A 21,288-nucleotide genomic window follows, 5' to 3' on the forward strand; every position below is an offset into this window, starting at 1 on the left:
CCCTCAAAGACGCTGGGGGGGTCACCCCCCACGTGAAGCCCTCCTCAGTCTTTCCAGACAGAGAAAGCTGCCCCCTCCACCATTCCTTGAGCAAAGCTTCAAGGCTTCCTTATGCCAGTGCCGCCCACCCAGCTGAGCTCCCAGGGCGTGGGGGTGTCTGTGTTCTAGCACCTAGACCCACGGCACCCCCTGAGTAACGCCTACCACCACAACAATAATACCACCCGCCCACCGATTCACAAGGAGCTACAGCGGCTGTTTCCAATATTTATAAATAAATACACGTGGCAGACAGCGAACTACAGGGCTTTACACTCATTATTTCAACTGACACACCAACTGTGAAGGTTAGGGGCGTGTGTATCCTACAGATGTAGAAACTGAGGCACAGAGAATCTCAGTAACTGGCCCCAAACCACAGAGCTGGACGGTGACAAGAGCAAGGTCCGTCCTTCCATGACCAGCCTGGGCACCCTGGCCAGCAGCTAGAGGGGAGACAGCCTGGCTGTCACCCATCTGAGGGCTGAGCACAGCCCCAGGGACGGGGGGGAGCACTGCTTTGCATTTGACATTTAACACTTCATACACACAGCCTGTGCACCTGAGCATGGAACTCTGGCCATCTACCCCATCGCTAGTGAACGCAGCCCAAAGCTCTTTAAAGGATCATCCATGTTCATTGCCAGTTTTGTGCAATCATTTGATGGGAGCCTTTGCCCTCCCCCATCACGTAAAACCTTACACACCATGGCCTGGAAAAGCCCTGAAGAGTCTGGCCCCTGCCTGCCTCTCTATTGCTCCCTCCCTCACATCTCCAGCTGCACCCTCCTCCCTGCTGTTCCACAAACACACGAAAGCCCTTGCTCAAAAGCACCCCAGGGCCTTTGCACTTGCTGTTCCCCCACTACCTGAGAGGTTCTGGCCCAGACTTTCAGATACCTGCTTTCTAACCAGTCAGGCCACAGCCCCAAGTGCTTCCTTTGGAAAGGCCTTCTGTGACCACCCTGAGGACAGTCACCCATGCTCTTCACATCCCTGCTAAAATTACCCCTTTAACTTACCAGCTGACATGTTTGTCACAGGCCCTCCCCACCCCTTTTCTCCCCAAAGACTAAAGCTGCAAGGACGTGTCCATCCTGGCCACCACAGGTCCCTCATGCGGGCTGGCATGGCATGGAGGGATGTTAAAAGACGTCTGTGAACACACACCCTACTGGGGGGGCGGGGGATGCAGGTGTCCTGGCGGAAACACACAGAACCAGACCAACAACAGAAAACTGGGCCTGGAAGCAATCGAGAAGTGCTACAGCACCCACCAGCTCAGGAGGGAGTGATGCCCAGATTCACACTAGTTTCCCCACTGAACACCCCAAGGGCTCTCCCAGTTCGAACAGTCTAGGATCTGGGGGCTCCTCTGTTCTAACTTTCTCTTTTTCCAGCTAAAGAAAATGAAGTTCAGCGAGGGGGGTTGCCACAGAGGTAACACCAGGCTACAAACGGGGACCAAAACTCATCACCCCACACACTGCGATCACACCTGCTGGCTCCCCCCACCCTGCTCTGCCCCCATCAGTCACTCACATGAGCCTCCTCTCCTTAAGTGGATACCAAGTTCCTGGAGGACCAGGCCAGAGAGCATCTGGCTGGAGCCGGGCACAGAGTCGGGTACTCAGAAATGTTTTCTGAACAATGGATGGGCATTCATCCCTTAGGGAGTCTGTGCAGGAATGAGCACCCTGGGGTCTCCCGAGGTGGACCTTAGCTTTTCCACCCTCTCCATGCCCAGCACAGCACCCTCAGAGCACCTGGCAGGGACCAAAGAAGGAGGGGTCTGTGGGGTGCCTGGCGAGTGCACAGGGCCAGACCACACACTCTTATGTGCAGAAATGTTCCCAATTCTTGACCCTGCTCCGTGTCGGTGCCCTTTGCAATGACCTCACTGCTCCAATCAAGAGGTGACATTTACTGGGGCGCCTGGGTGGCTCAGTCGTTAAGTGTCTGCCTTCAGCTCGGGTCATGATTCCGGGGTTCTGGGATCGAGCCCCACGTCGGGCTCCCTGCTCCACAGGAAGCCTGCTCCTCCCTCTCCTACTCCCTCTGCTTGTGTTCCTGCTCTCCCTGTCTCTCTCTGTCAAATAAATAAATAAAATCTTTAAAAAAAAAGTCTTTTCTGAGATGCTAATGGATCAAACGCACCCCGCCAAGGTAAACAAAGATAAAATGTGTTTTGAATCTCACAGGATGCATTGCTCCCCAAACTTACATGACCACAGAATTCTTTAGTGGATTACCTTGTAAGAAATCCCATTCTGAAGAAGGCTTGTATATTGTCTTTCCCGAAAATCTATACCACAAGCATCAAACAAGAAAATTTTATCTGAGATCCCTAGAACCTTTACTTCAGAAAATCTGTGGCATTCTTCATATTGTGGCGTGTATCATTACGGGTATTTTCCTAGGAATAGGTTCTACAGCTTTCATCTGAATCTCAAAGGTATCAGTGACCTCCAAGAAAGGAGCAGCAGCCCTGTCCTCAAGAAACAGGTGATTTAGGTGAAGGACTCTGTATTTCCTTCAATGAATTCCATTTATTACCTTTTTAAAGATGTATTTATTTATTTGAGAGAGAAAGACAGACAGAGAGAACACAAGCAGGGGCAGAGGCAGAGGGAGAAGTAGACTCCCCGCCAATCAGGGAGCCCAACATGGGGCTCAATCCCAGGACCTGGAGATCATGACCTGAGCCGAAGGCAGACACTTAACCATCTGAGCCACCCAGGAGCCCCTCCATTTATTACTTAAAAAAAAAAAAAAAAAAAGAGGTCAAGTTCATTTTCACTCCTTGAGTCTGGGCTGGCTCTGTGCCTTGTTTTGGCCAACAAATGTGGTAGAAAGATCCGGCCTCCAGAGGCCTGGGACATGCCCACTGTCTTGGAACCCTGCCTCCTGGACCAGAACACAGCGAGGCAGTGTGCAGGAGAAAGAATACCCGTGGCATGGTCATCCCCACTGCCCTGGGCAACCACGGGCCACTCCCCAGAAGTGGAGACCCTGGCCGACCCGCAGCTAACGGCATGGCCATCAGACCCATGAGGGAGCCTAACCTTAACTGCTCGCCCACCCATGGGTGAGCCAAACCAACGGGTATTGCTCAAAGCCACTACCTTCAGATGGTTTGTAACTCAACGGTAACTGATCCAACTCCCCCTTACACATAATGGATCGGAAAAGGAAGGAAGACATTTACATCACAAAGATGGGGGTGCCTGGGTGGCTCAGTCCATTAAGTGACCGACTATTGGTTTTGGCTCAGGTTGTGATTTCAGGGTCATGAGACTGAGCTAGCATCAGGCTACGCACCTAGCACAGAGCGTGCTTGGGATTCTCTCTCCCTCTCCCTCTGCCCCTCCCCACTGCTTGCTCGCACGCTCGCTCTCTCTAAAATAAATAAATCTGTGGGCGCCTGGGTGGCTCAGTTGGTTAAGCGACTGCCTTTGGCTCAGGTCATGATCCTGGAGTCCCGGGATCGAGTCCCACATCGGGCTCCCTGCTCAGCAGGGAGTCTGCTTCTCCCTCTGACCCTCTTCCTTCTCGTGCTCTCTATCTCTCATTCTCTCTCTCTCAAATAAATAAATAAAATCTTTAAAAAATAAATAAATAAATAAATAAATCTTTTTAAAAATATATTCACAAAGATGTCCAAGACAGCATTATTATACCAGCAAGGAAAGTGGAAATAATCTAAATATTTGATAACAAGATTACAGCTCTCACTGCATTACCACACGATGTCCAATAGAAAGAACTACTCCATCCTGATGAAAAACAATCAGGCTCTGGGCGCCTGGGTGGCTCAGTGGGTTAAGCGACTGCCTTTGGCTCAGGTCATGATCCTGGAGTCCCGGGATCAAGTCCCCCATCGGGCTCCCTGCTCGGCGGGGAGTCTGCTTCTCCCTCTGACCCTCCCCCCTCTCATGTGCTCTCTCTCTCTCTCTCAGATAAATATAATCTTTAAAAAATAATAATAATAAAATAATGGTTAACAGTAATGAGATGGAGGGGGGTGTTCATTTCTTTATTCTTTCTTTTGTATATGTTGGAAATTTTCATAATAAAAGCTCCTAGAAAGTACATTTTAGGAAAATCATTCTTGAAGGCTGTGTAGAAACAAAGAATCAGTTTACACTACAGTGCTATGTGCAGAATGCAGAAACACAATGCTGCGTACACAATGATTCCAAGTCTGTGACTGTTACATACAGAACAAAAGCGGGGGGCGCCTGGGGGCTCAGTCATTAGGCGTCTGCCTTCGGCTCAGGTCATGATCCCAGGGTCCTGGGATCGAGCCCCACATCGGGCTCCCTGCTCCGCGGGAAGCCTGCTTCTCCCTCTCCCACTCCCCCTGCTTGTGCTCCGTCTCTTGCTGTGTCTCTCTGTCAAATAAATAAATAAAATCTTTACCAAAAAAAAAAAAAAAAAAACCCACAAAGCAGGAAAGACATAGGATGGGGGGGTGGAGGGACCATTTGTCTCTTCAAATTCTGTTCTCATAATGTTAAATTGTCTTCACAGAGGACAACAAATTTCAGGGGAAAGGATGACATACATCCTTTCACTTCCTTCAGCTGGGACTCCACATGAAGGAGACACTGGCTGAGAGGAGGCCCTCCCAGAAGCATGTGGGGCTGGGAAGGTGGGTGGACTCTGCTGGAAAGCACAGGAGGCAGCTGAGGAAGCTACGGAGAGGCCCCTCAGCCGCCCTCAAGGGGCCCCAGCCCCCCGCCCCCAGCTGGCCAGAAGGCAGGGAAGAGTGAAAGGCTGGGGACTATCAACCAAGATCTGTCCTTCAAATTTAAGGGATCCCACCAGCAGCCCCTTCCTTTGACCAGTTCTGAGATCAGAAACGACACTCAGGGGCGCCTGGGTGGCTCCGATGGTTAAGCGTCTGCCTTCGGCTCAGGTCATGATCCCAGGGTCCTGGGATCGAGTCCCGTATCGGGCTCCTTGCTCAGCAGGGAATCTGCTTCTCCCTCTGCCTCTGCCTCTCCCCCTGTTTGTTCTCTCTCTGTCTCTCTCGCAAATGAATAAATAAAATCTTAAAAAAAAAAAGAGAAAAGAAATGACACTCAGCTCTCTAAAATTCATCTTGAGACAGAAAAGATTAAAAAAAATGATATGGGGGCGCCTGGGTGGCTCAGTTGGTTAAGCGACTGCCTTCGGCTCAGGTCATGATCCTGGAGTCCCGGGATCGAGTCCTGCATCGGGCTCCCTGCTCGGCAGGGAGTCTGCTTCTCCCTCTGACCCTCTTCCCTCTCGTGCTCTCTATCTCTCATTCTCTCTCTCTCAAATAAATAAAATCTTTAAAAAAAAAAAAATGATATGGGGAAGAGGATAAATTACAAACGGAGCCCCTACTATGTGCTAGAAACCACCACCACCAATTCAGCCATTCTCTCTCTGATCCCCCGATCTGCCCCACAATTGCATGATGTTCCCATTTTACAGGTGAGGAAAGGGAGGTCCCTCACCGGCCCAAAGTCAGTCATGCCCCGGGCGCGAGGACCGGGTTCAGAAGCCAGCTAGTGATAGCGTACCCGTCACCTCCCTCCCCAAGCAGCACCCACACTGGGGCCACATATAGGAGGGATAGGAGGTAGAGGGGCCAAACCAGGCTGAGGCCCCTCCCGGCCTCAGACAGGCAGCAGCTGGTGTCATACAACCCCCAGCAGGAGAGATGCTATAGACGAAACATCTGTGCCCCCCCTAAATTCGTATGGCAGCCCCAACCCCTAATATGATGGTATCAGGAGAACACTGGGCTTAGAGGAGCCTAGAAGGGCAGAGCCCCACAATGGGGTGAGTGCCCTTAGATGAGGGCACTCCGCGTCTCTCCCCTCCATGTGCAGATACAGGGAGAAGGCAGGCGCCGATAACTAGGAAGAAAACTCTCCCCAGAACTGGACTGCCAGCCTCCGGAACCATGAGGAATAAATGCCTGTTGTTCAGGCTACCTGGTCTGCAGTATTTGTTACAGTAGCCCGAGTGGCCTAAGATAAGGAAGACGGTAAACTGCAAGCCCTGGGGGCAAGCCCAGAACCCCAAAAAGAGGCTGCTGAGGGGCCCTGCGGCAGAGCAGGTGTGGTGCGGGGACAGACTCATCTCCGCGCTGTAGCAAATGAAAAACAAAGTTAAAGGCAGGAGAAGCCTAAGTAATGGGCTATCGCTGGTGTGGAAATGGAAGTGGAGGGCTGGGTGTGGGCACGTGCCTGTGTGCACATGCGTGTGCATGCACATGCGCGTACACATTGGCGTGTCAGACCCAGCACACGCCCAGGAGGCCAGAACATGGCTGCCTCCAGGGATCAGGGTCAAAAGTAAGGAGAATAACCAGGATTTCACTTTTGATTGTGTATGTCAGGTTTTAAGGAAAGGCTTTTTTAGCGTTCACAAATCAGATATGAATGTACCCAAGAGAAATTCTGCCATTTCATGCCGACAAGTCAGCAAACTTCTTGAACTTGGTTTCAAGGGCTCTGTTTTTATCAGCTGATAAACTGAAATGACCCCTCCTCGAGGCCTCCCGTAACAGACCCAAAGAACTTCCCTGCGGTTCTCCGTTGTCCAGCATGACAGCTCAGGTCCAAATGGCAGTCTCCCCAGCTGAAGCGAAAGCAGGGGGTCACAAATTCATTTCCCAGGGCTCTGAGAGAGGGGCCCTCACATAAGGAGTCCAATGAAGGGCCCACAACGAAATAGCAGAACCAGACCTCAGCTCCCTGACCCAGGTTCCAGCCACCCCCGCACAATCCCAAGAAGCTCCTGGGGGACTAGCAAAGATCAAGCCAGCCCTGCTTGCTGTCCACGGCAAAGCGGAGTGCCCAGGATCACCCTCCCTTCCACTGCTTTCCCCCAGTACTACCTCTAACTATTCGGCTTGGGAGGCCAATAAAAAGAACCACTGGCCTCTGAGAATTCTGGAACAGGGCAACAGCTCTGGGCTGGGCAGCCCCTGGTTCTCAACAGTCCCCACTTCCTCACTGGTTCCAGAAAAGAACCATGAGGGACCTCAAGCCCTAACTGGGCCCCACCACCCTGAGCCTTTCTCCCAGCCTCCAGTCTAGCCCTTTTGCCAGGGGCCCTCAGGACCGGGGCCCTGAGGTGTGCAAGCCTGGGTGCTGGCACTCACCATTCACTTCCTCCCCTTTCCAGGTGGAACTCGTACCAGTGGGTCCTCCTGCAGCTCCCACCAGGCCTGCTCAGGGGCAGAAGGGCCAGGACGTCAGCTCAGTGCCCTGCACCCACGCTCCCCACCGTAGGATGGACTGAGCTCCCCTCCAGCTCCACAACCCCAGTCAGAGAGTTCACAGCTGCGATATCCTCCAGGCTCCTGGCCTGGGAAGGAAAGACACCTTCTCAACGTTTCCTCGTGCACAGGACAAGGCCATCGGTAATAGTTTACATAACATGGGACTGTTTCACCCCAAAACACTGTCCAACGCCAACATTCTGCACAGCATAGCGGGGCAGGGAGGACACCAGCCTTCACCCTGGACTCCCGGCAGCCTTTCCCCAAGGCCCCATCGAGCTCCATCCCTCAAGGCAGAATTACATAAGCCCTTCCTCCAGGACACCCAGCATCGGACCCCTGGGCCCAGGGCCCTCAGAATCTGCGTCCAGCTGGCCGCGGGTTTAGCTGAAGAGAAAGACGGAGCCAGGGGCCCAGCCTTTGGCTCTGACTTGTAGGGGTGCTCTTCACTCCCCTCAGGAGCAGTGCCCTGGCCCAGGAGACCATGTGTGAACCCTCAGGCTGACAGAAAGCAGTCCCCATGCTCACCCCAGCAGGCCCGGGAACCCAGAACCAGGGAGTGCCCTTGCCCACGCCCCCCGACTGCCCAACGGCCATCACAGTCTGTTCAGCAAGCAGTCCCCAACTTCCTGTGCAGGGTCCGCCCTGCCCACACCCAAACCGTGTGGTAGGGAAAGGGGCACTCCCTGGCCCCAACAACAGACTGGCTCAGGCTCACCAATCAGGGCCAATCAGAACTAATGCTCAGTCCCTTGGGACCTGCACCTGAGTTGGATGGAGGCCCTGGAGCCAACGTACCCAGGTCTGAATCCCAGCTCTGCCGCCTGCTAGTTACCCAACTGTGGCAAGTTACCCAACCCCTCTGTGCCCCCATTTCCCCTGACAGGAGACAGGGGTACTACAAGCCCACAGCATGTGAGGGCTTGCAGCGCAGATCACATGAGAGAGCACGCAAGGAACCGGCACACCGCCTGGCTCGGGATAAAGGTCAGTGTGAGGTCTCACCTGGAGCCACACGGCCTGGGAATGGAGCCAGCATGAGAGAGGCCAGGTCTTGGGACATCATCGGAGCCCCTGAAGCCAGAACTCTGCCTGGAGATCCCACTTACAGAGCCCCATCATTACTGAGCCTGGTCGGCACCGAGGTTTCTGGAGGAACCAATACATCCCTGTGACTTGTAGGCATCAGCCATACAATCGACATTCTGCTCAGATCATTAAGGTCATCCTGACACTGTCAACAGGGATTGAGAGAGAGAGAGGACGAGATGATGCAACGCCAGGGTACCCTCCAGCAATGGGGACAGATTTGCAGGCACAGGTCTCACTCTCAGGGGAGTCCCCCATCTGCTGCTCGTACAGAGGCACCCACAGCACTGCCCACGTCCCATATGGCTGCCTCCAGGAAGGACAGGCCTATCCACACCCCTACCCTTCCCAGGGGAGCTTCCGGAATCCAAAGAGCTGGTCCTTCAGCACTCCCAGCAAGGCTGGAGGAAAGATGGGAAAGACCACAGGGGTGGCTGGCCCAGATGGCCCAGGAAAGAACAGACCCTGCCTCACCCTCGCACATGACTCCCTGGAGGCCAAAGGCGGGCTGAGGGAAGGGGAGCATGTGTGGGCTCTGGAGCTGAGGCCCGAGCCCAGCCAGCCACACGGCCGCGTGCACCAACCTGCCAGGCCGGCACTCTGAGCTGTAACGTAAATCCTCATCTGCAAAGACGCCTTGTAGCTCAAAGGTTCTGGAAAATTACTCCCTCAAGATGCTGAACCTCTGTACCTCACCAGAGGACCTTTACTCTGCTGTCCCCTGTAGGAAGACACGATGGGTCTGATTACAGGTGAGGGGAGTGAGGGACAGCCCCCTTTTCCTTCAAAGATGGTCTCTGGCCCGGAGAAGGGAGGGGAAGTCTGCACGCTGAGCACCTCCTGTGCACAGGCACGAGGCCGACTCTTAACAAGGAGGAAATCGAGGCCCAGAGTGGGGCCAAAATGCACCTGGGGCCGCCCAGCCAGTTAAGAGGCCAAACCAGGGTTCAAATCCCACCACCAACCAAAACACACATTGTCCCTGGACGTCACCCGGAAGCACAGCCAGCCTCCCTAGCTGGGCAGCTATCAACTGAGTCAGCACTAAGTCTCCAGACGCTGGGCAAGCAGGCCTTCCGAACGAAACTGAAAGGGAAAAGGAGAAAAGCCGATGACCCAGGGCTCTGAGGATGAGCCGCTTGAAAACAGCATCAACCAAAGGAAAGCCATCCTCCCATCTTCTGGATCGTTTGCCGAAAGCAACAACGAACACCTGGCTTCATGCAGACGGCTGTTCAAATCCTACCCTGGGAGCAACCAGCTAGGAACCCCAGGAAGGCTCCCGGGCCCCTCCTTTGAGCCTCCGTGTCGGTATATGGACTGAGAGCCTTAACAGAGCAGATGGTACTTCGGGGCTGAGCGGCTCCTCCATCACTGAAGATCTCGGGCAGAGGCCGGTGTGCGCCTCTGGAGGACCCGACAGCGCCTCCCAAAACCCAGGAGCAGCCGGGCGGAAGCACCCTCCTCCCCGCAGGGGCACATCCCGATTTACAGACGGGCCTCCACGAGGCCCAGCGGCTCCAGCCTGGACCTTCCTCCCCTGCGCAGTGAGGAACCAGGCACCCGAACCTCCCTCAGCACAGCCCCCAGCTTGGCTGCGCCCCAGCAGTCAAGGCGCGGGCCGAGGGGCCTGGGGGGCAAATTCCTCAGGAAGCACAACTCCTTCCCGCCCGGGGCCCCAATGCCCTGCCCACACCTGCTCACAGAGAGGCAGGGACAGGCCCTCTGAGGGAATGGTCAGACTTCCCTTTCTTTTCAAGGACCCCGCAACAAATCTTTAAAAAAAGACTGAAGAATAAAATAAAATCTTTTCAGAAGAAAATATTAAAGAAAATAAACTTCAGTGTCAGCGAGGCCAGGTTCAAATCCAAGCTGCCCCTCTGTTAGCTCTACAACGTGAGGCTACATCTTCTTTCTGGGCCTTCATTTGCCCATCTGTAAGACGGGTGAGGTACAGGGGCGCCTGGGCGGCTCAGTCGGTTGAGTGTCTGCCTTCGGCTCAGGTCATGGTCCCAGGGTCCTGGGATGGAGCCCCGCATCGGGCTCTCTGCCCCATGAGAAGCCTGCTTCTCCCTCTGCCTCTGCCTGCCTACCCCCTACTCATGCTCTCTCTGTGTCAAACGAATAAATAAAATCTTAAAAAAAAAAAAAAAAAGATGGGTGAGGTGCAAAGGGGAAATTCCAACCAAAGGGAAACCAATGGGGGGGTGCCTGGCTGGCTCAGGCGGTAGAGCTAGAGCATTAAGACTCTTGATCTCGGGGTTGTGAGTTCAAGCCCCACGTTGGGCGTACAGAGTACTTTAAAAAATAAGTAAAATTTAAAAAATTTTTAAATAAAAAATAAGAGACCAGAGAGAAACCAACAGTCCCACAGCACTGAACATTCCTCACAAAAACGCCCAGGATCCTAAAGAAGGCAGGAGCCAGTCCTTTCAGGGTGGGCGCCTGGGACTCACACACACCACGTCCCACATGCCAACATGCTCACTCTCTCCTCTCCAAGGGTCCCTCACAGCCCTGGAGGAACAGAAGAGAACCCCACACAACCTGCACTCCCTGTACCACCCTCCCCTCTCAGGGGCACAGCCCGGCAAACATTCCCTAGAAGGTCTGGGGCTGTCCCTGGGACCAGAGGGGGCTCTGCAGGGCTCACGGTTCTATGGGTCCCTACAACCCAGGACTGGTCAGCAGGCAGCAAGCACTCAATAAATACAGGTCCGGTGGCTGCTTGAAGGAATGAAAGGGGTGCTTTTCAAAAAGATGGCTGAGCCCACCCCAGACATCCCGGGGGGGGGGGAAGGCAGCCCAGGGGCCGGCGCGAGGAGCCCACGGAGGGGCCCACATGTTTCCTCACCTCCACACCCCAGCCCTCCACTGCTGCATGGAAATAGGGTGGAAGGCAGAAATGAAAGCCAAACCCTCTGCACCCACCTACCCCCACCCCCGGGGCCCTCTCCGGAAGCAGTGAGCAGGGAGGAAGGAGGCGTGTCCTCGTCACTGACATTGCAGGACCCCCACACCAGAAAAGGATCAGGAAGGGAGGCAGGGAGGCTACCTGTCGGCCCCAGGCTGGGGGCTCCCACCGGAGATATGTCAGAGGCCCAAGGCCCCAGGTCGGACAGGCAGGAGGGCCGGGGCAGTGGCCTCCTGGGGAGAAGGGGGAATGCCATCATTCCTGACGCACCTGCCATGCTCACTAGCCCCAGAGGTGGCTGTATTAGGCCCACCTGACGGAGGCGCGGAGGCTCGGGGAGGCTTGTCCAGCCACCTACAGCTGGTTGGGCAAGTCTTGCGCTCCAAGTTTACTGCCCTCCCCACTGCCCACCACCTCTCTGGGCCCAGTAACTGTCCACAGAGAATGCTCAGAAAAGAACACCCTGATTGGCTTCTGAAATGGTTACCAATGCCAACCATCCCCGGATGCTACGCTCAAGATGGAGGCGAAGGCCACCAGGCAGGGGAGACACAGCATGGTTTCAGGAGTCAACTAGCCGCCAGGGTGAATCCCAGCTCCGCCACTCGCAGCCGGGTGACCAGGCAGGTCGTGTCACCTCTCCCCGGGCCTCAGCGTTCTCATCTGGCACACGGAGACACACCACCCACCTGGGAGGGCACATTTCCGGACCCACGGTAGGTTCTCGCTCCGCTCTGACGTGAGCCACCGATTTGGGGATGGGGGTGGGGGACCATCACCACAGCCTTCCAGAAGCACGGAGGGCCACATGGACGAGCCCCAAGTCCCGGCTTCACGGCTCAGGCTCCAAGACCTCTGACGCGAAGCCAACAGGTGTGCGGGGGAAATTACAAAGTGGAGCCCCGCAGGCTAGGCTACCGCCCCCACTCCCAGCCCTGGCTGGTGACCCGTGTGACATCCCCAGGACTGTCTCCTGTGCAAAAGCGAGCTCCTGCCCAGCCTCAGGACCCACCTGTAAGCCACTGCAAGCCAGCAGCCAGAGGCAAGAAAAGAGAAGAGAGGATTGCCCAACCTGAGCTCCCAGGACAGACTGGCCTGGGAACCTTTACATCCGGATGCCCTCCTGGAGAGGCCCCGTCCCCCAGGGACCACTTCTCGCCTGTTAAACTCGGCATTAAACATGCCTGACAGTTCTGGGGTGAGGCCCTAGTAACACACTTTGGAAAAGGACAGTTTGCAAACACTGGCCTGGAGGAAGGTAAAGGTCTGTTAAAAAGAGCAAGCTAGGGTGGCTTCCCTCCCCCACCCCTAGCCCTCACCTTGAGGCCTCACCTGAGATTTGGGAAAGGGCAAAGGTCAGCTGGCCTAGGGCCTACCCACCAGGGCTGTAGGATTCCCACCCTCCCCCACCTGGTAGGCTCACAAGGGCTCCTTCCAGAACACAAAGGCTAGACTGGGCCAGACCAGAAGGGAGCATGTAGCCTCCAGTCCCCGGCCCCCAGGGCCCCCAGAACATGGCTGCAGCCTCAGGTGGGAGACCCAGCCACCCACCTGGCCCCCCATCACACTGCCAGCGAACAAGGATACCAAAGACACTCTACTGCCTTCTTTGACCACCTGTCTGAAGTGGAAACCAGCCAGCCCCTCCCTAAACAGCTGCCCACGGTCCACAAGGAGCCCAGCGCTACAAAAGAGGCAGGCCAAGGCATGTGGCTTCTCCGCAGCAGACAACACCCACCCTGTAGCTCGTTCCGCTCCCAGAAGAAACGGCTCTCAGCCTCTTTGGTTTAAACGTCACCTCCGCAGAGAGGCCTCCTCTGACCACATGGTGCTAAAGTGGCTGCAGCCACCTCTGCCACGGCTCTCCCCCATTCACAGGCTTCTTGGCACTAACTACACTGTGCGGCATTTAAGTGTGTCTGTGTGCTGACTGAACCCCAGCAAGCATGTGGGTGCCTGAGGACATGGACCAGCATGCAGCACCGGGCTGGCCGGGAGCCTGCCCAGGATATACTAAGTGGAAAAAAGAATGAAGGAATGAAGCCCAGGAGCCCCTCCCTGGCCTGGACTCGACTCCCCTCCATCTCCCCCCACCACAGAGTTTCCTTCTGGGCCCAGAACACTCCAGAGCCACCAGTGGCTTTTGGCTGAGCCACAGGGATGTGGAAAAGGCTTCCAAAACCCACCAGTCAGTTCCTTCCTCCACTAAGAGAGACTCTTTTGGGCTCCTACTATGTGCACTGTCGGAGGCCCTGGTTTCAGCAGTGACCACAACTGCAGGTCTCCACCTCCCACCTCTATAAAACGGCTCTCAAAGACAATGAGCAATGAGCGCAAGTCCAGAGAGAGAGAACACACCCACTAGGGGCTGAAGATTCTGAGAGAGGGAAATCACAGGCACCTCTCAGAAGCTGTCTTTGGGAGGGCCCTCCACCTGACTGTGTGTCCTGAGTCCCCCTCCAGGGGCACTGATGGCTTAGCAGCAGGCTCTGCCAGGGGGCTGACCCACAGGGTGGGATAGCTTCTGGCCACCCAGGGTGGGCCAGGGACTTCCTCATAGGAGCGATTCTCAAATCCCCACAGGCAGTGACAGATCCACCCTCTGAGCCCTAAAAGCAGCAGGGGAGGGAGAGGGAAGAGTCCCGGGAAGCTGTCACAATCCTCAGCCTGGCCCCATGAGGATCCTACAGAAACCAGCCCTTGAGGCCCAGTTGGGGAAGCGCGGGCCACAGGGCAACCGCTCTCAGAGGGAGGCTTGCAGCAGGCAAGACAAAGCACCGGGCGAACGGGGAATGGCCTGGCTGCTCCAAGAGGCACACTGGTGGTACATCTGGGGGAAGGGGGGGCACACTGGTCTTGGAGCAAGCGAGCCCCCCCCACATCTCGCTGTGTGACCTTGGAGAAGCCACCCCCTCCCCCCGCCAGGCCTGGGTCTCCCTATTGGGAGTCCATCCCACATTCTCCCCCAAGCAAGGCCCCACATGCCCAGGCCAGCTCCCTGAGGGCCGGTGGAGGGACGGAGGCTGGGGGACGCCTAATGCATACAGGAAGGGGAAGGAGCAGGTGTGCAGCTCCTGAGTGATGATGAATCTTACTTTTTAAAAAGGAGGTACCAGGGGCGCCTGGGTGACTCAGTCGGTTAAGCATCAGCCTTCGGCTCAGGTCATGATCCCAGGGTTCTGGGATCGAGCCCCGCATCGGGCTCCCTGCTCCGCGGGGAGCCTGCTTCTCCCTCTCCCTCTGCCTGCTGCTCTGCCTACTTGTGCGCTCTATCTCTGTTAAATAAAAACAAAAATCCTTAAAAAAAATAAAATAAAGTAAAAAGGAGGTAACAGAACATTCCTTGAAAAAGCTAGCTTACCAGCTGAATTCACAATACGAGTGGGAACAGAAACCCTATTTATTTGCAGCTGTTCAGGAATTGCACTCTTGAGGCCCTTCACTTAAGCCTTTACCGAACGCCCCAAGTCTGCCAGCCCACACAGGAGACCTGGGCAGCAGAGGCAGGACGGCCTGAGGGTTAGGAACGGAGGTGCCAGCCCAGTGCCCAGGAGAGCCCAGCTCTACACCGGTGCCTGCCTGATGCAGTCAGCCCCACAACGTGAATCAATCTCACCGTCCAAAGAGAAATGCAAATCTACAGTACCATCCCACCCATGCGTGTGGCCAAGGTCAAAACCCTCAGCCACAGGGCCGCACTGGGGAGGGTGCGGGTCACAGGCCCTCCCCTTTGCTGTCACTTCTGAGCAGCGCCATCTCTTTGCAAGCGGCTTCAGAACTCCCCAGAAAAAGTAAACCACCGTTGCCCTTTGACCCAGCACTCCCTCATCGAGCCATGACTCCCAGGCCATGAGGCAGGGCACTCGCTGACCCACTGTCTACACCCAGAGGCAGAGGCCAACCAGCAGGGGAGAAATGCGGTCTGTCCTGAGGAGAGCAGGACCACTCAGCCAGTAAAGACATGAGGCAAGTGATAGGGATCTGCCTCCCGATAAGGCAGAGATGTGCTATTTCTCTAAGACGCAGGGTTCCGTGAAATGAGCCACGGCCAGAACATGCGTGTGCCCATCTGCACAGCACACCCGCAGAGAGAGGCTGTGGGGGGCTGCGGTCCCTGAGGGACGGGAACTCGGGGGCAAGGGAACGGACCGGGGCGCCTGGGTGGCTCAGTCATTCAGCGTCTCCTTCGGCTCAGGTCATGGTCCCAGGGTCCTGGGATTGAGCCCCATTTGGGCTCCCTGCTCCGTGGGAAGCCTGCTTCTCCCTCTCCCACTCCCCCTGCTTGTGTTCCCTCTCTTGCTGTGTCTCTCTCTGTCAAATAAATAAATAAAATCTTTAAAAAAAAAAAAAGGAAACGGACTTTTTAATGCGTACTTGCAGTCCTCTGCTATTTTTTTAACATCTGCGTGTAGCGAGCATTCACAAAGATAAAGGAAACAATAGAAGTTAATAATAATCAGAACACAATCACTCCTGAAGACTCAGCATTTTCGGGAAACCCAGCACAAACTCCTCTTGAATCTGCAAACTTTAAAAAAGAAACAGAAGGCCCATCGTGCGTTAACAGATGATTTTCTCAAGTTCTCATGTGTTAAATAGGCGAGGGCAGGACCCCTGCCTCCTCCCAGGGCCCGTATGAAAGAACAGGACCGTCCCTGACATCCCCACAAAGCCCACACCCGGCAGGGTGGCCGGGCAGCACCCACTGTGGAGCTCGGGGTCCCTCACAAACGGCCCAGACCAAGAACACCGGATCTACAAATGCCAAAGATCCTGGAGTGGGGAGGCACCTGTGGGCCGAGGCGCACTCACCCACTCAAGGCCCGCCAGCCACTGGAGCGCCAGCTGGGGCGAGCACCGTGGACAGAGGCGCAGGCACGCACACGCCCAGCGTCCTGACTCCTTTCGTGCACTCAACCCTGAGCTTCGCAACTGTGAACATCCTCACTTTGCCTAGAGGAAACTGAGGCACAGAGGACCCAGGGTCACATAGGTGGTCTGTTGTGGAGCCAGGCTGGGGACCAACAGACGGCACTGTGCAGATGGACAGCTTCTCCCGCTGGAAGTCCAGCTTTCTCCCTTGGAGGCAGGGAGAAGCGTTTCTTTGCAAGTCTGAGTTAGGGACAGTCTTGGGGACACTGGGGCAAAGGGGACACAGTCAGTCCCTCTCCCACCCCTACGCCCCAAAATGGGGCTCACCCAGACATTAAGACAGAGAGCAATACCAACCCACAGACCAGCATCACCTCATCCTGGAAAAGAGGCTCCTTCCTTCTCCCTAAGAATCTCCCGTAGGAATTCCCAGCCCAGAATGCTAAGCCATCCCAGCAGAAAGGGACCTTCGAGACGCCCCCTTTTAAAGGAAGGAACGTAGGATGAGGAGGGGGAGGGCTGATGGCACCCAAGCCCACCCCGGCAGGCTTCCCAGGCCGGGTCACTGCGAACACCACACTCCCAGCTCCACGAGGGCAGGGCTCCGCCCTGCTGCCCCGGACCTGCTTGCCTCTCAGGCCAAGCCTCCAGAAGGTGTTCAGTAAACCTGAGACTCAGGATTCCAGGCCCAGTTCCATCTGAGGGAACTGGTGGGAAAGTCCACGAGAAGATCGTAGTCTGAGATTGCTCCATAAACACTTTTCCTGCAGGCCTCGTCAGTCCTGCTGGCCTCCAAGGTTCTCTAGGACGAGAACCTCACAGACGTTCTTCTGCTTTTGGAGGCTCTAGGAAACCCCAGCCTAACCTGGGCAGAGAAGAGACTTAACAAGGAAGCCATGTCCTCCAGTGAAGAGGCCTCGGGACTGGGCCCGGGAAAGCTGACGGGCTGTGAGGGCCTCTTCCACGCCCCAAGCCTCAGTGTCCCCAGCCCTCTGTTCCCTGGACTGCTGGGGACATGGAGTGAGACGAGGTGCCCAAAGGACCGCGTGACAAAGGCAGCTACCGTAACAGTAAAGACGGACAGAGAGCCACCCACATCTCCCACCGAGATGCTGCAGGAAGCCCCGTGCCTTCCCACCACCTCCCCCAGCACAGGTTCAGCCGCGGGACAGAAAAGGGTGAAAAGGCCGAAGAAATGGAGGAGGAAGAGGGGAAACACGAACGGAGGGAACAGAGGGGCGGGGGCCAGCCAGCATTTCCACACAAGACGCTGTGGAGAACTTAAAAAGGGAACACGACCGGAGCCTCATCCACACCCCTGCCCCCCTCACCGAGGAGACAACAGGACCGGACGGCACCACCAAACAAGCTGAGTCAGGGGCGCCTGGGCGGCTCAGGGGGTTCAGCGGCTGCCTTCGGCTCAGGTCATGATCCCGGAGTCCCGGGATCGAGTCCCGCATCGGGCTCCCCGCTCAGCGGGGGGTCTGCTTCTCCCTCTGACCCTCCCCCATCTCATGTGCTTTCTCTCTCATTCTGTCTCTCAAATAAATAAATAAAATATTTTTTTAAAAAATTAAAAAATAAATAAAAAAATAAAAAATAAATAAACAAGCTGAGTCAGAGGCCCATCTATTAACTAGTCAGAGAAGGACGTCCTATCAAGATGCCCCAGGGGTGTGAAGGGTGGAACCTCATGCCTACCAGACATATATCCTGGCAGGCCCACGTGCCAAACCCCTACCACCGCCAAAAACGTGCAATGCCCTCTGACAGAACAAGGCATTACACACTTGCTAAGGGCACGGCTCAGCTGTGCAAGGAAATCGTGTCTCCAGGGGGCGCCTGGGTGGCTCAGCTGGTTGAGTGTCTGCCTTCGGCTTGGGTCATGATCCCAGGGTCCTGGGATCGAGCCCCACGTAGGGCTCCCTGCTAAGTGGAGAGCCTGCTTCTCCCTCTGCCTCTCCCTCTGCCCCTCCCCGCCACTCGTGCTCATGCTCGCTCTCTCTCTCTCTTGCTCATTTCTGCTCTATCTCAAAAAAGAAAAACTAAAAAAAAGAAAAATGTCCCCGGGACAACAGGGCAGCAGCTGGACCCCTGTGAAGGTAAGAGCATACCCAAGTAGAAAGGGCTTTCTGTGGGGGTCTCCGGGTCACCAGGTTGGGCCCGTTCTGTAAGTTCAACAAAAGTAACAGAAGTATGGAACCTGCCCCTCTCATGCCTGTCTCCCTATCCGCACAACAAAGGAGCTGGATGACATGATCCCCAACATCCCTTCCTGTTCTAAGATTTTTACAAGGCCTGACATTCAACTAAACAACTCATCTCGTCCATTCAGGCCATCCTTTCTAGCGCTGACACTGCCCTAAACATTCAGAGCAGAGCTTCATATCATTTTCAAACATTTCTGGACTTTCTCATCAGAGAAAGTCACGGGCAATTCATCATCCATCAAAACAGGAGCGTTGCATCCCCAGATTGTGAATGTCGAAAATAGCACAATGTCACCTCTTGGGCCACTAAAAATCACACCAGCATTCCTACCAAACACAAGAACAGCAAAGGGCCCTGGCCATCCTGTCAAGGGAGCTTTCTGCACCCAGTCTAGAAATGAGGCCACCAGGGGGCGCTGCCCTGAAAGTAATAAAAGAAGAAAAACTCTTTCTTGGTGTTTTCTTTTCCTTAAGCTTAAGCAACAAAATATCTAGAGCTTCTCTAATGAAAACACAAGTGGGGCTTCCTGAGGTTCTAGAATGGCCCAGATGCTTTCTGTCTTCTCTTTGAGGCCAATGTTCTGGCCAGAAGTAGGTATCCAGACTGAGGGCAACAACCTTTTCCGAGAAATTAACCCTCCATGCCTGATTTCCCCCAGAATGGTTGATTTCAGGGCTTGCCGTGAACGCCCCTCCCGCCCCTCTTAAAGGCAAGGGGAGTCCATGTGGAGGGAGAGGCAATCTGCAAATCCGGCAGCAGGACCCAGCCCCGAGTCTGGGCTGGAACTGTTTTGCAAGAGGCTCCTAATTAACGAGCAAAACATACCAGCCAGATGACAAGCCTCATGCTTTAGCTGCAGACACAGGATGACACAAATACAGACAGACCTCAGTAGAGAAGGGTGCAAGGTGTTAAGTGGGATTTCCCAGGACTCAGATGACTGCAGGAGGACTTGAGGACCTCACACCAGCATGGGGCTTCAAAGATATGTCAAAGGGGCTTCTCCACATGTCTCCTGTGTCTAGAGCACTTTTTCCATCTGTGTGTGTGTGTGTGTGTGTGTGTGTATCTTGCGGTGCCACGTTCAAGCATCCTTTTTTAAGGTTCTGAAGTCCTCGGACCCATTTTCAAAGTTCTAGCTGTGAGTTCCTCCTGATTTCCCGATCTCCTTCTGAATTCCCGGGCTGCTTGGCATGCCCTACCGACCATGAAGAAAAAGCTTGCTTTCTCCTGAGGAAGCCAGCCTGAGAAATGGCAGCCAAACTCCATCCCCAGGCCAAAGGATGCAGAGGGCTGTTTGATAGGTTTGCCCCTCGGCTGCAGAGACAAGAGCGCCTGGAGGGTCCACCCAGGGCAGAGGAACAACAGGCCCTCGGGATGGGCACAAGGGGCACGGGGGTGCCACAGGCTGGCAGGTGACCAGCTCAGACCCACCACTTGCTCCGCACTAGGAGATAAGGAAACCCAACTGTTCAATTCTGCAACATGTCTGGGGACCCAACAGCAACAAAAGTGCAAGTAGAACACATTTTCAAGAATCAAATCTACCAAGAGGAGACACTGCAAAACAAAAGGATTCCACCTAGACTTTGCAAAAGGCTTGGGGAGCCAGATTGTCTTAGGCTTTCCGTAAGAACAGGATTCACCTAACAGCTTCCCAGAAGTAAAGGCACAGTCCTAGAGCAAGGTGAGGTATACCTGACCCAAGACTGGATACTTCCGTAATAGACTAGGAATGTGATCTTATTAAAACACCATGAATCTCCACTATTGAGCACCAGCATGGGGGGGTGGAGGTACTGGGGGGGGGGCGTCAGGCAGAGGAAAGCCATTCTACACCACATATATTTATCCCACCTCCTCTGCACCAGCCACTCCCTAGCTGTGGGACCCCAGGCGGGGGGAGGGGGGACCCCACGTCTCTGCAGATCGCTCCCCCTTCTCAGACACGTGGCCCAGAATCACCACCCGGGTCAATTCTCAAGGCTGGTGCGAGGCTCTAATGAGACAGCAAATCACCACATACATGCCAAGTATTGCTACTCGCCGCACACAGGTTTAACCCGGTGACATGCAATGACAGCTTCAAGGGCTGCACACGCGGGGCACACAGTAGGTGGTCCGCAAACACACAAACAGCGGTGCCCTTCTCCACGAAGAGAACGAAGGAAGAAAAACACTCCAGTCCAAAAGTAACCTCCAGCCACAGGCAGACAGCGTGGACTCCCCGACTTCCCAGGTCCCTCTGCCACCTTTAGCAGCGCCCCCAATGCGCTCTGGGCAGCTGGGGGCTTCCCCACCGGGGGTCACAGTACACCTGAGAGCCCCGGTCCGTGCCACACCGCCCATCCCGGCCGCCGCTCCCCTCGAGCACAGCCGGCGGCCACCACAACCACCTGGCCGCTCGAGCTCAAGGTCCCCGCACACCGCTCCTTCCCGAACGCTCCAGCCTCCCAAAGCAGCCTCTCGGGTTGCACCGGGCTCGGGCCGGGGCGCGGGGGGGAATCCCCGGGCGCCGGGGCCCCGTCCCTCCTTACCTGCACAGCTCGGCGAAGGCCTGGAAATTCAGCTTTTTGATTTTCTTCTCGCTCAGCCAGTAGCCAACTCTCTTCCCTTTCAGAAAGGTCTGCATCTTCCTCCTCGGGCGGGGAGCTCGGGTCCGGAGGAAATCGCCCACAGGCCGAGTGTGGCGGCCCGGCGCGCGCCGCGAGCGTGCGGGCACCTCCTCCGGCGGCGGGGACGCGGAACGGGGCTCGGGGCGCGCAGTCCTGCCGGGAGGGGCGGGCCGGGGCGGGCGCCCGGGCGGAGGGAGCGGCGCTCAGCGCGGCGTGCCACTGGCTGCCGCCGCCGCCCACGCCCCCGCCGCCCGCGGGGCTCGCCGGCGCGCCAGATCGCC

The 21,288-nt window shown here is 55.6% G+C and overlaps 1 protein-coding gene across 2 annotated transcripts in view; it reads right to left on the reverse strand.

Moving 5' to 3' along the window:
* ITPK1 (inositol-tetrakisphosphate 1-kinase) overlaps positions 1–21,288 on the reverse strand; it is a 172,054-nt gene that overhangs the window by 148,256 nt on the left and 2,510 nt on the right. For both annotated transcript variants that reach the window (XM_073895804.1, XM_025869437.2), the window contains one exon: positions 20,930–21,160. In XM_073895804.1, the coding sequence (XP_073751905.1) occupies positions 20,930–21,160 (231 nt within the window). Of the gene's footprint in view, positions 1–20,929; positions 21,161–21,288 lie in introns of those variants that run through there.

This window comes from Callorhinus ursinus, unplaced genomic scaffold, assembly GCF_003265705.2.
Source record: "Callorhinus ursinus isolate GAN/ISIS: 27379988/994484 unplaced genomic scaffold, GSC_fseal_2.0 scaffold8, whole genome shotgun sequence".
NCBI lineage: Eukaryota > Metazoa > Chordata > Mammalia > Carnivora > Otariidae > Callorhinus > Callorhinus ursinus.